General features: G+C 29.1%; 1 protein-coding gene across 1 annotated transcript in view; it reads right to left on the reverse strand.

Moving 5' to 3' along the window:
• Positions 1–808: 808 nt before the first annotated feature.
• Positions 809–15,537, reverse strand: part of LOC111630696 (sister chromatid cohesion protein PDS5 homolog B-like) — a 95,542-nt gene continuing 80,813 nt past the window's right edge. The window contains exons 12-17 of the mRNA XM_023374840.1: positions 14,366–14,517; positions 7,712–7,825; positions 7,179–7,211; positions 7,009–7,106; positions 6,030–6,169; positions 809–1,076 (exon numbers count right to left, since the gene is read on the reverse strand). Of these exons, the coding sequence (XP_023230608.1) occupies positions 828–1,076; positions 6,030–6,169; positions 7,009–7,106; positions 7,179–7,211; positions 7,712–7,825; positions 14,366–14,517 (786 nt within the window). The 3' untranslated portion in view covers positions 809–827. The remainder of the gene's footprint in view (positions 1,077–6,029; positions 6,170–7,008; positions 7,107–7,178; positions 7,212–7,711; positions 7,826–14,365; positions 14,518–15,537) is intronic.

The following is a 15,537-nucleotide window of genomic DNA, read 5'->3' on the forward strand; positions in this document are numbered from 1 at the left end:
TCTCTTCTTCAAGATTTCTCAGAAGTAATTAATAGCATTGTAATTGTAGAAATTCCTAAGCCTATTAACATCAACCTGGTTTGGATACCATTCTCAGACTGTTGTTCTGACATCATACCACTTCTTCAAAAAAATGTTTAATAGCAGATATTGACATTAATCCTCTTTTTCAGAAGAAAACATATCTTGCCAAGTTTCTTGGTGTTCTTCATTCAAGAATTCTTGTGTTCTTCTTCATTAGATCAGTTTCAGGTTCCATTATAAGCTCTTCAATGTTCTTTACTTCTCAGATATGATTTTGGTTACTACTTTAGCTGCTTGAGTCTTCTTGATTACACTGTACCTTTTTTAGATAAGATTGAACTGCGGCCTACTGTAGACATGTTCAAGACATACTGCCCAGCAACAACAGACATCAGACATCTGCCCACTCTCTACCTTTGCTATTATACTCTCACCTTTCGAAAATAAAAACCGATGAAAAACTTAACGAGTGCCCACCTACTGTCTTGCGAATACTATAAAAAAAATTGTTTCTGTTGAAAAAATAAACGGCTGGAATTACAAGGGAGAGTATCAAAGTTCAGAGGAATACTATCTGATCAGTATATACCGAGTTGAGTGTCAATGTCGACATCTCCAGCGCTCCGAAAAGTTTCGAATTGTTGTTTGAAGACAAGGGAAGACCAATCGGTATTCATTATTTTATGTTGCTTCTTGTGTTTGTTCTGTGAGGTGTTCATTGTCTGAACATAAAAAACTTTTATAAAAGTGTTCGTTTGTTCATTATCCGATTTGTTCGTTAATTGATCACCTACTGTATTTAACTAAAAATAAAGATAAAATGAATTATTATTTACCAATAATAACTGAAGACCTTTTACAGCAGAACTAATAAGTCCAAGTTCGGCATCAATTTCTCCAATACCCACAAGTGAATCTTTTACATAGCGCAGCAACATTTTTATTCCATCTCTGTCAACCATAACAGGGGCAACTCTTTCAAGAAGATGCTTTATAGTCATATAAAAACTATTTGTATGAACAGGAAGCCCAAGACTTTTCAAAACTTCTTTCTAAAAATAAAATTATCTGTGTTATTATTAAAGTAATGATATAACAAAATTTAATTTATTTCAGTAAACTGCACAATTCAATTTCTTGGCTAATTTTTTAAAATCAGTGTTTACTGATTTAGAATATTACAAAAATATTAAAATAATGATATCAACTAATTAATTTAAACCAATTAGTGTTTAATTTTAGTATATTAGTGTATGTGTATATAGTTTAAAATATTAAAGCAAACTGATCATAGAAAACATTAATATGGTGGTATCTTCAAGCTAATATATTGTAATGTCATTCACAAATTAAATGATAATCCAGATTTGTAATTTGTGTTGTAAAATAAACTTTACTATATTTTATATAATAAAATTATTTTTAAAATTAAAAATAAATAGCTATTAAACCAATAACTTATGCTGTACATTTTTATTGTTAAATTTCAGTCCCCAACTTAAGACTATCTGACTTGCAACAATATGTAACTATGACAGCTGAAACTATTATATTAAAAACTTATTTTAGTTCCAACAATCAGTTGCACTTACTAATGTCACAAAATAACAAACATTAAATATAATATTGTAACAGATAATAAACATGCACACACACCTATTTTATTTCTCTCTTAAAAATTAAGACTTTTTAAGGACTTTCAAGCACTTCTAAGAAAACTTTTAAATACTTATTTCAAGGTCCTTAATTAATGAACAGATGGACGAAGAATGGAGTAGAGCAAGGACTGCATTCTACTCATTATCTTTTGAAGAGAGATAAAGACAAGAATACAGTTCCAGATTGGGTCTTCTGATCTCCAAAGAATGCATTAAATATTTCAACCCATTATTTTATTATAAATATTTTAACAGTAATGTACAGTTGGATTTGCTATGGTTGAAAATATCTTAGCAGAACTTACACAATATATCATATGTTTTTACTCCCTTTTACAGACTGTCAATTTCACAAAAGATCATACTTTTATTGAATTTCTTGTAACATGACAAACATTGAATATCTACTACATGATGATTTTAAGCATTTTAAACATGTTTGTAAACATGTTTTGTAATTCTTAATGTTTATATATTTTTCTTATTTCTATTATCATATTATCAGGGTCCATACAGATAATTCCATCTCCGATTCCCTGACCAATTATGATATTATTCCCTGACCTATTAAAGTCTCTGCATTTTCCCTTTCCATTGGGTAATATTTGACCAAGTCTATTTAAGCCATTTGTACACAATTATATAAATTTTTTTATTAAAAAACACTTTATTCACTTAAAAAAAACGAAAAACTTTGTGTAAAATTGATCATGTAATTAGCTACATTATTTCTATGTCATAAAAAATTTAATGATTTTTAAAAAAATTAATTTGTAAATTTTAGTTAAGTAAGGAAAAGACTCAGGTCATATCATAAAATCAAGTTTTCTTAAAGAAAGGAGGCAAAAAATTCAAAATAATTTAAACAGAATAAATCACACTCTGTGTGAGAGGAAGAAATTGCTTATCGTATGCTATTTTTGGTCCAGCACAGACTCATTCAAGGTCATTATAGTTCTTCTCATCTCTCCCTGAAACTTATAATGGGAACAGCAGAATTTTGATGGGAAAGCAAGTTGTTGTCGATGGTGTTTTTTAAAACACAACTTTAACTCTATGGTGATATTTTGGTATACTTCCAAAAAATGTGGACTTCTGAAATTCCATGGGTCGTATGAAGATGAAAATTTAGTTAGAGAGAAGACATATCACAGATCATCAATCTGTCAAAATTGGCAAGATTATTATCTCCATATAATGCAGGTGGCCAGAAGTGAAAAATTCAACAAATAAAAATACATAAATTGTGAGGTCTGCCTGCGGTCCAAAATGTCCCACGCACAATATCATTAAGCCAAGTGACAGTTATTTGCCTCCCCAATGGTATCAACTGACTGTAAAGGGTTAATCAGATGTCGCACAGGTCAAAAAAATTGGGAGGGTCATGTATGGAACACAATTGCAATCATTTAAGGCATAAATCCATTTTTGTGTTATTAGAAGATAAGATAAGATGTAAATGAATAAAGTCATGATAGTTATCAAGAGTTAATATCTATCGGTTCAGGTGGTGGCACACTTGAAGTATTTGCACCAGAATTGATGCACTTGGTTTTCATATGCTTTCTATACAACATGCATTGTTTGGCATTAGTTATTTCAGGCTTTTCTAATTCCTTGTAAATTTTTCTTTCTTTCCAATGATATACATTTCTTACATTTCTGTTCATATTTCCTTTGCAATTTCTTTGACATTATGAAAATTTTCTTTAACTCACAAACTTATTGGCTTATAAGTTTATAAATTCTATTTTATTGGTTATTATTACTAAATAATATTGTAGATCCTGTCATTCTGTACAAATCAAAATCAATTTCAACGTCCTATCTTTTCACAATCGAAAGTTATACTCTGACCAAATGCTGTGCGGCACCACTATTTTCAGTGTTCACATGCAACCCAAAATCCCTCTCACATCTGCATACCCCACTACCCACTAATTTAAATACAAACATAAAATAAATTTATCCAATCTATCCAATAAAATTTTAATCGTTAGATTATCATTTATAGTTTATGAGATATAAGCACAACAAATCTTTCCATTCTTTTGATTGCTCCAGTTTTCATACACCCTCCTATACCAAACCCAATTTAAAGACACATTCAGATCAAAAAGGAGCAAGAGCAACAGATCGATTCTGCAGTATTTGCAGATTTCCTGACATTTGATGCCATTCCTTGACTTTCCAGGTCTGTAAGGACCTTTTATGATGCTTTTACGTCTATTTTATGTATTTTACTTGGTTTATTCATATTTGTATTTTTATGTATTTTATTCAAATTTACTGGTTAAACAGAGGGAAGAAATCTTACATCTTATACATGATATTTTCTATTGTAATTGTGATAAATAAATTAATTAATTTAAGTTAAACTTAAATCTTATTTAATATTTAACTATACATAATGTTTTTGTCATATAAGCATAAAAGAAATTATTACTTCAACAGAAACTAAAATTTTATTTATCATTAGCATGCAAACACAAGCAGTTTTTTTAGGCACGACAGCATAAGATTACCAGTAATGTTCTGCTAATTTTTCATATGTAATTGCCATTTCTCAAATTTGATGATCTGAAAACTCATGTAATATGTTTTCTCTGCACATGCCAAATTTTATCATAAGTTGTTTGGTTTTTGAGATATAGTCAACTCATATTAATACAAATTGCTAGTGAACAGTAGTGAACACTTTATTGAAAATTGGTATTAATGATTTTCAGGATAAAAGTCAAGTTTGTCTAATTTACGAAATTACAGCTTAATAGACAATCAAAATCTCTAAATTATAATATTTTCAATTAATTTAATAAATAAAGTCAAATTTATTTACAAAAACAAATTAATGTTCTAAATGATTTTCAAATCAAACAAAATGAAGAGGAGACTATTCACTGTTTAAATGTAGACCAATACGTCAGAGTAGTTAAACAAAGCTAAAAGAAATCTATGATTTTTCTGTTTAAGATTTTTGAAAAACTAGAAAATATTTTTGGTGTCAAAAGAGCAAAGGAGGAGCCAAATTTGGCACAAAGTAACCAAACCTTACAGGTATCACTGTATGCACTCCCTGGCATGCAAACTAGCAAATGTTTGCATGGGACTTCATCAATTTAATGGGGTAGACATCATTAAACTTTAACTCCTATTTTTTAAGTACAACAGAATGTCTGCTTAAACCAAATGTTTGAATTGCGCTAAAATTGGAGATCAAACCTGTCTTTGCTTACCAGAAGAAAATCTATTCCACTCAAAATGAAACATTTATTACAATACCAATTTTTATTATTCAAGCCAAAAAGTGTAAAAAAGCAACTGTTATCAGAAATAGGGTTATTTCTGGGGGTTTTGAAGGTAATTTACAGTTTGGTTTCATGAATTGTGATAAAATTTTTGCTTGCTTTATTGCAAACAAAATTAATATTCTGACAATAACATTTTGCCAGGGCAACAGCAAAATTCACTATAATGTGAAAATTTGCTTTATTAGTGTTCATATTAAGGAAAGTTAACTGTATAGAATAATGTCCTAGACTAAATTCCCTATGGGAGCCCTTCAAACTATGCAACAGCTAGGGCTAATGTGAAACAAATTCTGATGAAAATAAATGATAGGAGGAACATTGTGGTGTTTCTCAGAATGACCAGAAAATGATTTCTCTATATTTTTCAGGCACAAAATAAACCCACAAAGCATTTTATTACTTATTATTTATTTTATTATTTTATTAATGCAAGCTAATGCATTGTAATATTGCATAATAAAATATTTGAAAAAACTTAACATAAGAAAAAATAAAAAATAAAGAAAAGAGAGGTGGAAGTAATAAAAGCCAACAGTCAATTTGAACACAAGTCATTTTCATGTCAAGTGTAAGCACTTCTCACATGACTATGGAAGCAGCTGAAAACCTTCCACATATGTGTTCTTAAAGTATCTTTATGTCATAAAAAAAATGTAATATTTCCATTAAACTATTCATTTTACAGCAAAAGTGAATTAAACTTTTTTGTTTCTCTAATTTGAAAATGAACTCAATTGCATTAATTTGAAATTTCAACATTTAATGTTATTTTTACAAAGACAATGACTAGCCAGTTGCAACTAATATTTTAGTGTTTCTTATGACTTATCAGCCTCTATCATTTGAGCCCAGTTTCATATAAATTCCTGATTTACCATTAATGACATTCTCTTGTTAGTAATTACATGGTTTGAGTTGGATTAAGTTATACATATCAAGTTTATCAGTTTGTAAAATGATTTATTCTAATGATTTCCTGTATGTAATTATAATATAACGAATTCTAATGATTTAAAATCTACTTTATAATACTTACCACACTATATTCTGCATCACTGCAAGATACACATCCCCTAAAAATTGCATCCATATGTGATCTTACTCGAGAATTATTTTCTAACAAATTGCAAAATTTCAGAATATATTCTTGAGCTTTGATTGGTTCCAAAAGATTTTCTGCATCAAAATGATAAAATAAAGCTTAATATACACAAATATATATAAGTCTTTTAAATGTACTATAATATCCAATATATTATTAAACGTAAAAAAACATAATTCATAAAAAATTTAAATTTTTGATAAACTACTTTGTTTCCAAATATTGATGTCAACAAGCTTATTAGCTTTGAAAATGCATACTTGTATAAATGCATACTTGTTGCATCTGAAATAAACTGAGCTGGTACAAATTTTGCAAAAGTAGTTAATCTCTATCTATCTACAGTGCAGAAGTTTTAAGCATGGTGATAAAATAATATTTGTTTTCCTGGATTATTGATTTTGTTAAAATGAGATACCTATGTTTATTCACCTACAAAAAAAACTGTTTGTTATTTTTAAAATTCTATTACAGAATTTGACCTAACAATTCATTTAGTCAAAAACATAAATGATTGGGACATTCTCTTCACATACTCTTCCTCCCAAAAATTTAGATTAATAATATTCCTTAAAATAAAAAAGTCTAGCTTAAAATAATTTGTCTTACTGTATTGCCTAGACTTCATTATTTTAAGAGGTATTTTTAACCTTTAACTTAAAGAACTGTTAATGACCTTACCTAAATTGTAAAATATCCTTTAGTTAGTTTTCCTTTACTATCAATATTTCTTAATTTTACAATATTCAGCAATTAATAGAAAATTGTGATTGAACAAATTTTGCAATTAATTTTTTTACTAAATCAAATAAAATAAAATATATTAACTAATCCTTTAATTTCATATTATTAAAGAGACCTCAGATAATTAAAATAAATTAAAAAATTATATTTATATTTAATTATTACTTACTAGATAATCCTAATACTTTAGTTACAATAATTTTATCTCTTTCTTCACTTTTAGGTGTTGTTAACATGTCTAATATATTTCTAACTTGATTTCTCACCCTAAATTAATTTTATTAATAATTAAAAATTTTTAACTTTTTAAAATAAAATAAAGAAAAAAAGCATACTTACATATTTTGTGACTTTAATAATTCATTAAAAGCTCTAGACAATGAACAATATCAATTAAAATGTAATAAATTATGTCTATATCAAGATTAATTATTCTATACTTTTAGAGATAAAAACTTAATAAAAAAAATACACTTAAATTTTTATGTAAAAGATATGGAATATCACTTAAAACACAAAAACATCTTTTTAATTGTTTTTTAAAAAGATATTTAAATGACAAAATTTAATACAATATACAGTAAAGCATCAAAAATCTGAATTTGACCATTGAAAAATAGATATTAACCCTTTCAATGGTAACTTTGTTGTTGATGTTATTTTGCCTGTGTTCTTTTGGCCTTGCACTGTTGATGTTCTAACATTTCTTATTATGTTCACAGTTGCATAAACACAAATGACCATTATTAAATAATAACTGTATCACATTAATAATTAATAAAATTAAATATTATTAATAAAATTAATAATATTTAATAAAGTAACTAATTGTAATAAGTAATTACTTAAACAAAATATATTATTGAACTTACTTTGCTGCATAATCATCAACCATTACAAAGAGTTGATATAACTTTTTAACTCTTTCTTCAAGAGGACTTTGATATGGAACTAAACAAGTGTGTAATATCCTTTCTACTAATAGTCTGCAAAAATTTAAAAATGAAATAATTATTTAATTAATTAAGTACTGTACATCATCATTATGTAAATAATGTTTGATTCTATGTAATTAATTAAGCAAAATATCTAAATTTTGTAAAATAATGTAAGTAATTATTTGTGATTTCCAAATTAGTATATACCTGGAGTTGATCATAGTAATAAATACAATTGAGAAGGGGATGAAAGATCATCTAATGAAGCCTTTAATGATCTTGTATTTTTTGCAGTATTCAGCCTTAAATAAAAGGTAGTGCTGCAGTATGTTTTTACATAATTCTGTGTTCAAAAACTGTTAAGATACCTAATTTTGTGTTTGTCTTCAAACATATCTATTAACTAGCAGGTGGGCCCGGCGTTGCTCGGGCAAAAGTAACGATAACTAAGATAAAGATTATTACGTTACAGTCAACCTTACCCGTTTTCACAGAATGCAAGAATTGGGTCCCCTTGTTTCCAGACTAATTAGAGAACTTTTAGATGGTTCTAAAAATATGTTCGATTTCCTGCAAAAATGAAAGAACTGCATCTGCGCCTGTAAATCTTGCACGTCGCTTTCTCTTAACAATTCCATTGTTACGTAACACTTCCATTGTTACTTAACACTTCCATTGTTACCTAACATTTCCATTGTTACCTAACACCGCCATTGTTACTTAACACTTCCATTGTTGATGGAAGTGTTAAGCTTAATCCTGTCCCTCTCCCCCCAGGGGGCATTTCGAAAAATCCCTTCTTAGTGTGCGTTTTCGTGACGTACCCTAACTGTGTACCAAATTTCAGCTTCCAACTCCTAACCGTTTGGGCTCTGCTCTGATTATTATTATTATTATTATTATCAACTCGTCTCGATTATATATATAGATATGATGTAATCCTGGAGTTTGTTATCATAGGCATGAAAAACTCACCAGATTGAAAAAATCATCTCCATATCACCATTGGTTTAATATACGATGATAAATTGCCAGATGTATCAACATTGTCCCATTTTTCACTATTCACAAAATGGCTAAAAAATAAAATGCTCATGCCCATAAAAAGGCAACATCTATACTCAGATTTATCAAAACAATAGTAGATACACTCCATGTCATTTGAATAAAGCAAGAATATTAATTATTGTTCTCACTTCATCCACCCATTTTTGGATAAATGTCAGCTTTATTTGTTTGTGACTTGAATAAAATACACTTCAAATGGATAAAGTTGAAAATTAATAAACTGTTACTTGCTTTAATCAAAATACTTGGAGCATTAGCCAGCTAATCCTAGCTTTATTGATTTATAAACTTTAGCTGTAACATATATCAACATATATAAGGTGTTTCTCATAACAACCAACAAAATAAACCTGCAAAAACATTTAAATTGTTGATCATAGCACCCAGGCTATCTTAGGAAGACAAACATCAAGGTTGTAGCAACTTGCAGATGTACAAGTCATTATATTATGCTAGCTAACAAACATCTATGATATGATGTCTACCTCTTGCAGAAATCATGAGAGACCTCCATGACATTGTTTTCAATGATGTCAGGTTACTAAAAATGAGATCATGTGACAATAAAGAACAGTACATAACTGCATGTGTAAGGTAGCAATTTTCTGCAGTGGTATTTTGAGGGCCTGCGATTAGGAGAAAAAGATTTTTTTGGCTGATATTTTTACACAGTCAAATGGGTAGCATGTAACATGATATAACATGGAAAAACAGCTAAGTAAGTCAATATGGTAGAAAATTCCCATGAAAAGATTAGTAGGTTACCATTAGAAAAGATTAGTAGTTACCAGAAAACAGCCATTACATGTGATTGCAGGTTAAGAGGTTTCACAATAGTCAAACCTTGGGTTTCAAACTTAATTTGTTCCTGAAAGTTGTTTAAAAATTGATTTGTTCTCAAAACCAAAACAAATTTTTCCATAAGAATCAATATAAAATAGATTAAGCCTTTTCCAATCCCCAAAACAAAACTTTTTTAACTAATATAAATCATCACCACAAAACCTACAATAATAAAGCATTGGATTTCATGGTGATGTTTATATTTCTGTATATATGCCTTGCCAAGTACGTGATGGCCAGCTGAATACTTTATGTGGGAGTTTACAGGATGAGGGTGCTGAATGCATCCCCAGTTAGTACTATAATTACCAATGATGGCTATTTCATAATATTAAATATAATGAAAGAGAAGATCAGACCAGAGGTCCAGGTAGAATAATTGGCAACATATCCGCATGTCAAGAGGGAGTTGCAGGTTCATATCCTGCTCCAGGCTGATTCTTTTCTTCTAATTTAATCTAAAATTATTTAAATTTATTATGAGATGGTGCCTAATGCCTCCCTTTTTGATCAAATTTATCCATGATTTATAATTATTATAGCTGATATTTAGTCCAATGTCATATGGCAATGGTTGTTGTCCTTTTTTTTTAACCCTTTTAACTGTATTTCATGCATTAAAATGCTTATAAAGGCAATATAACAGATATAGATATAGATAAAGTAATATTTTATATATATTTAAATCAAAATGTTATGTCACTATCAATTGAAACTGAAACCAAAACTAACACTTTACAAAGAAGTGGTATAAATAGAAATGCAACTCTGTCTGGATGAAATCAATGAAGACAAACAACAAATACTTTCTTTATCCACACTTTCTGGAATATTATGTTTCAATTGATTTGATTTCTATTTTAATTTAAACTTAAATTAATTAATTAATTTTAATTTAATTTATAATTTTAGTTTCGGTGTAGAGGCCAGTTTTAATTATTATTTTATTTTATTTTTAAATATATTATTATTCTTAGTTTTTATTAATTGGCCCACCTATTGTTAATAAATATTAAATATTAATATTATAATATAGGGTTTTCCAATGGGGTGTCTCAAACTTCAAGTTTAAATAAAATAAGTTGGGTATGAAATAATACTAATTTTATTTTTTCACTTGAAAGAGTATTCAATTACATTATGTATGGAATATAATATAGACCAAATGGCCACCACAGCTTTGCTGGGAGGTGCATATCTGAGAAGTCCAATTTTTGATTACTCGACCACATAAATCAGGCTCGATATCATTGTTGGCATTGGTTATGTTGACTTTTAAGGCATCAATTGTCTGCGGCTTATTTACATAGACCCATGATTTAACGTAGCTCCACAAGAAAAAGTCTAATGGTGTTAAATCACATGATCTCAGTGGCCAGCTGACATTGCCGAAACATGAGATAACCCATGCCACTGAATTTGTCATGCAGAAGATCAGAAGATCCATTGTTGCATGCGCTGTGTGGTAGGTAGCACTGTCTTGTTATAACCGCATGTTGTTGAGATCCATATCTTCCAATTTAGGCCACAAAAAATTGGTTATCATCAACCTGTACCTCTCGGTGATAGTTATGGCTGTGCCAGCTTCATTTTGGAAGAAGTACATGCCAATGACCCTGCCAGACCAAAATCCACAGCAAATAGTGACTTTTTCTGGATGCATTTGCAACTGATGGGTCTCATGTGGATAGTTATCCCTCCAAATGCGACAATTTTGCTTGTTGACATAGCCATTCATCCAAAAATGGGCCTTGTCACTGAAGATGATTTTCCGTCCGAAATCGGAGTCCACTTCCAACTGCTCCAGAGCCCAGTCAGTGAATACTCAATGCTGCCTATGGTCGTTTACCTTCAGTTCCTGGGTCAATTGAATTTTGTATGGGTGCAGGCCCAAGTCCCGGCACAAAATTCACCAAGTTGAGGTCTGCAAAAGGCCAAGTTCTTGGGCATGATGAGGAATTGACTGCCACAGGTTATCCTGCACACTCATTCACTGTAGCAATGTTTTCTGCAGACCTCATGTTTTGATGATGTATGGGTGTTGTTTGATTGTTTACTGAACCAGTTGATTCAAATTTGTTCACCAAACGATGAATAGTTGACTCAACAGGACAATTGTGTGCACCATAAAAATCATGTAGCGCAAAGAATGTAGCTTGAACTGAGCACTCATTTTGATAGTAAAGTTTAATGATTTGCACACGTTGTTCAACACTGTAATTTTCCATGATGATTTGCCCAACAATAATTACTATAACCTCCAAATTTGACAGCTGTAGCTTCACTAACATGGCTGCTATACACTGTCAAAGTTTGAGCGCCCCTAGCAGAAAACCCAATATATAATATTATATTAATAAATTTTTGTCATTTAATTTAACTTAAACAAATTCTTAAATGCTATTTATATTATGTGAATGTCAATTAATGTAATTTTTATTAATTAATTTGATTTAAAATCAACTGTAGTGCGTACCATAAAACAGAAATACAATAGAGCGTCGTTTATCCAAATCAATTGGGGACTGGGGTAGTTTGGATAACTTATTTTTCGGATAACTGATTATGTACAAAAAAGTATATTAACTTATCCCATGTTGAAATTTTTCTCCGTTGCGTGTCGCTTCGCATTGAATTTTCGTCGATGTTAAGCCTAACATAAACTTTTCAAAATAATAATTGTGGCTATTTTATCATTAAAAATTATTTCTTTATTTTGTACAAACAAAATAAATATATTAAAAAATATAAAAACCAAAAAATATATACTTTAGAAGTTGATCTAGTATCAAAAACATTCGATTCAGCACCACACAGTCCTCAGAAAAACACCACACAAAAGTACCAGTGCTGCCAGCTAAAACACACACACCAACAAAAAAAATATTGGAGTAGCCCAAGATATAGCCAAAGATTGCAGCGCCACAGCGCTAGCAAAAATTTAAATTTGCCGACTGGAATTCTTTCGGATAACCGACTTTCAGATAAACAACGCTCTACTGTAGTATCTTTCCTGCATGCACATTAAAATGTAATTTAACCTATTTGATGTTGAAATTTTTATTTGTTGCCTGTGACGCCATGTTGAATTTTCGTCGATGTTAAGCCTAAATTTTTTTTTTTGAATAAAAATCGTGTTTACTATATCNTTCATTATTTTAAGAGGTATTTTTAACCTTTAACTTAAAGAACTGTTAATGACCTTACCTAAATTGTAAAATATCCTTTAGTTAGTTTTCCTTTACTTATTTTTCACAAACAAAATAAATATATTGAATAATATAAAAACGAAAAAATTTTTATTTTAAAAGTTCGTTTTAATATAAAAATTGTGACACATAGCGACATCTAATATCAAAAACGTTCTGATGTAAACACGGAAATATTCGGGATCGCCCATACAGGTCAATGAGGTCAACCCAAAAATTTTCAAGAACAATGTAGGACAGGTTAAATAGCATTATCATCAACGATTTGTACACAATGTATCAAGACGCAATACGATCTCAGCACCACTAACTTGTGAATCAGTAGTCCTGTCAATAATTAATCAAGTCATCACCTTTCAATAACATAAGTATAGGAAGCTGAATATCAGTGGCTGGCTCTGCTGAGTAACTTGTTCAGCAACTGAGTTATCAGTTATCATATAGGAACCAGAAAAAATATCATGTTCAAAATTTTTTTCATAAACCAAATTGTTTAAAAAGGCATTCAAAACCTGAGATTTGACAATATACACTGTAGGAATTTTCTTGTTCTACTCTTATATTTTATATTATTTTATATCTTATGAACATACTTTAGAAATTTATTCTGTCACAATATAATGTATTAATTCTTTGTTACTGATTTATTATTGTATGGTGTAACAATAACTTTGTTACTGTTACACCATACTAGATGACGTTTATAAAAAAGCGTAGTTAAGCCTCTCTACCATAATACTGTTGAATTGCGAAAATTTGAACCTTGATGTGAGTTCTTTTGGTTTTCCTATGTAATGTTTTTAGTTTTTAATAATTTACAACCTTTATTTATTATATTTTAATTTATTTATACAGTGAAATGTTTAACTCATTAATTAATTATACAACGAGAAAAATACATTTATACTCGGGTTTGGAATATGTATTTACAGTAAGTTTTTAAAATTATTTTTATGGCAATGTAAAAAATTTTAACTTATACAATAACTTATTTTTTTTTATTATTGTTACTTTTTAATGTGTGGTAGTAGTACTGCTGATGAGGGGCATGCTAGCCCGAAACACGTGTAATATGTGTACAGAAACTATTACTACAGGTGATATAATAAAGAAATTTTGCTCTTTCCTGAACTAACTCTCATTGCTGTGTCAATCTTTAAACACCAGTATTAAGTCCTATTAATAAATAATGTCCAAATAGACAATTAACAATAATATTAGAATCTTTGTTACTGTTATTTGTTTGCAATTTATTTTTTGATTTTGACCAAAATTTTCCATTATGCAATTCCAAGGAACACATTTTTTATAACAATTAAAACCAAAGCATTAAAAGCCCAATGTTATAAAATGCATCTTTTACAAATTTTTAAAATAAAATATAAATGTGTTGACTTTGACAAATTTCTAGTATAATTAATTGAAAACAAAAAAGTAATAAAATTTTGATATTTGTAATTATGCTTACCTATCTTCTAGTGCTGTCTGATAATATACATGAAGTACTTTATTTTTTATCCATGATATACAATCCCTTGTTGATTGAGGTAAATCAGGACTACTCATATGCTGTTTGTACAAAGTAGCTAAACCTAATAATGCTTCTTTTCTTATTTTGAACTAAAAAAAATAATAATTCTTGAATACAATATTTTGTTATAACAGGAAAAGCAAAATATATTTTAGAAATATGTAAAAATATTTTAGGAATACTGAAAGCAGACATATTTTAGGAATGCATCAAACATTGATATTGATATTAACTGATGAAATGTTATTTTTAAATGAGTTAACAAAAAAAATTTTTTTGATCTTCAAAATTTATGCAAATTAGTAAGAAATTACCAATGATTATAAATGTTATTTGTTTANGTAACTAATTGTAATAAGTAATTACTTAAACAAAATATATTATTGAACTTACTTTGCTGCATAATCATCAACCATTACAAAGAGTTGATATAACTTTTTAACTCTTTCTTCAAGAGGACTTTGATATGGAACTAAACAAGTGTGTAATATCCTTTCTACTAATAGTCTGCAAAAATTTAAAAATGAAATAATTATTTAATTAATTAAGTACTGTACATCATCATTATGTAAATAATGTTTGATTCTATGTAATTAATTAAGCAAAATATCTAAATTTTGTAAAATAATGTAAGTAATTATTTGTGATTTCCAAATTAGTATATACCTGGAGTTGATCATAGTAATAAATACAATTGAGAAGGGGATGAAAGATCATCTAATGAAGCCTTTAATGATCTTGTATTTTTTGCAGTATTCAGCCTTAAATAAAAGGTAGTGCTGCAGTATGTTTTTACATAATTCTGTGTTCAAAAACTGTTAAGATACCTAATTTTGTGTTTGTCTTCAAACATATCTATTAACTAGCAGGTGGGCCCGGCGTTGCTCGGGCAAAAGTAACGATAACTAAGATAAAGATTATTACGTTACAGTCAACCTTACCCGTTTTCACAGAATGCAAGAATTGGGTCCCCTTGTTTCCAGACTAATTAGAGAACTTTTAGATGGTTCTAAAAATATGTTCGATTTCCTGCAAAAATGAAAGAACTGCATCTGCGCCTGTAAATCTTGCACGTCGCTTTCTCTTAACAATTCCATTGTTACGTAACA

Source organism: Centruroides sculpturatus, unplaced genomic scaffold, assembly GCF_000671375.1.
Source record: "Centruroides sculpturatus isolate CEXI.00-Female unplaced genomic scaffold, Cexi_2.0 scaffold376, whole genome shotgun sequence".
NCBI classification, from domain to species: domain Eukaryota; kingdom Metazoa; phylum Arthropoda; class Arachnida; order Scorpiones; family Buthidae; genus Centruroides; species Centruroides sculpturatus.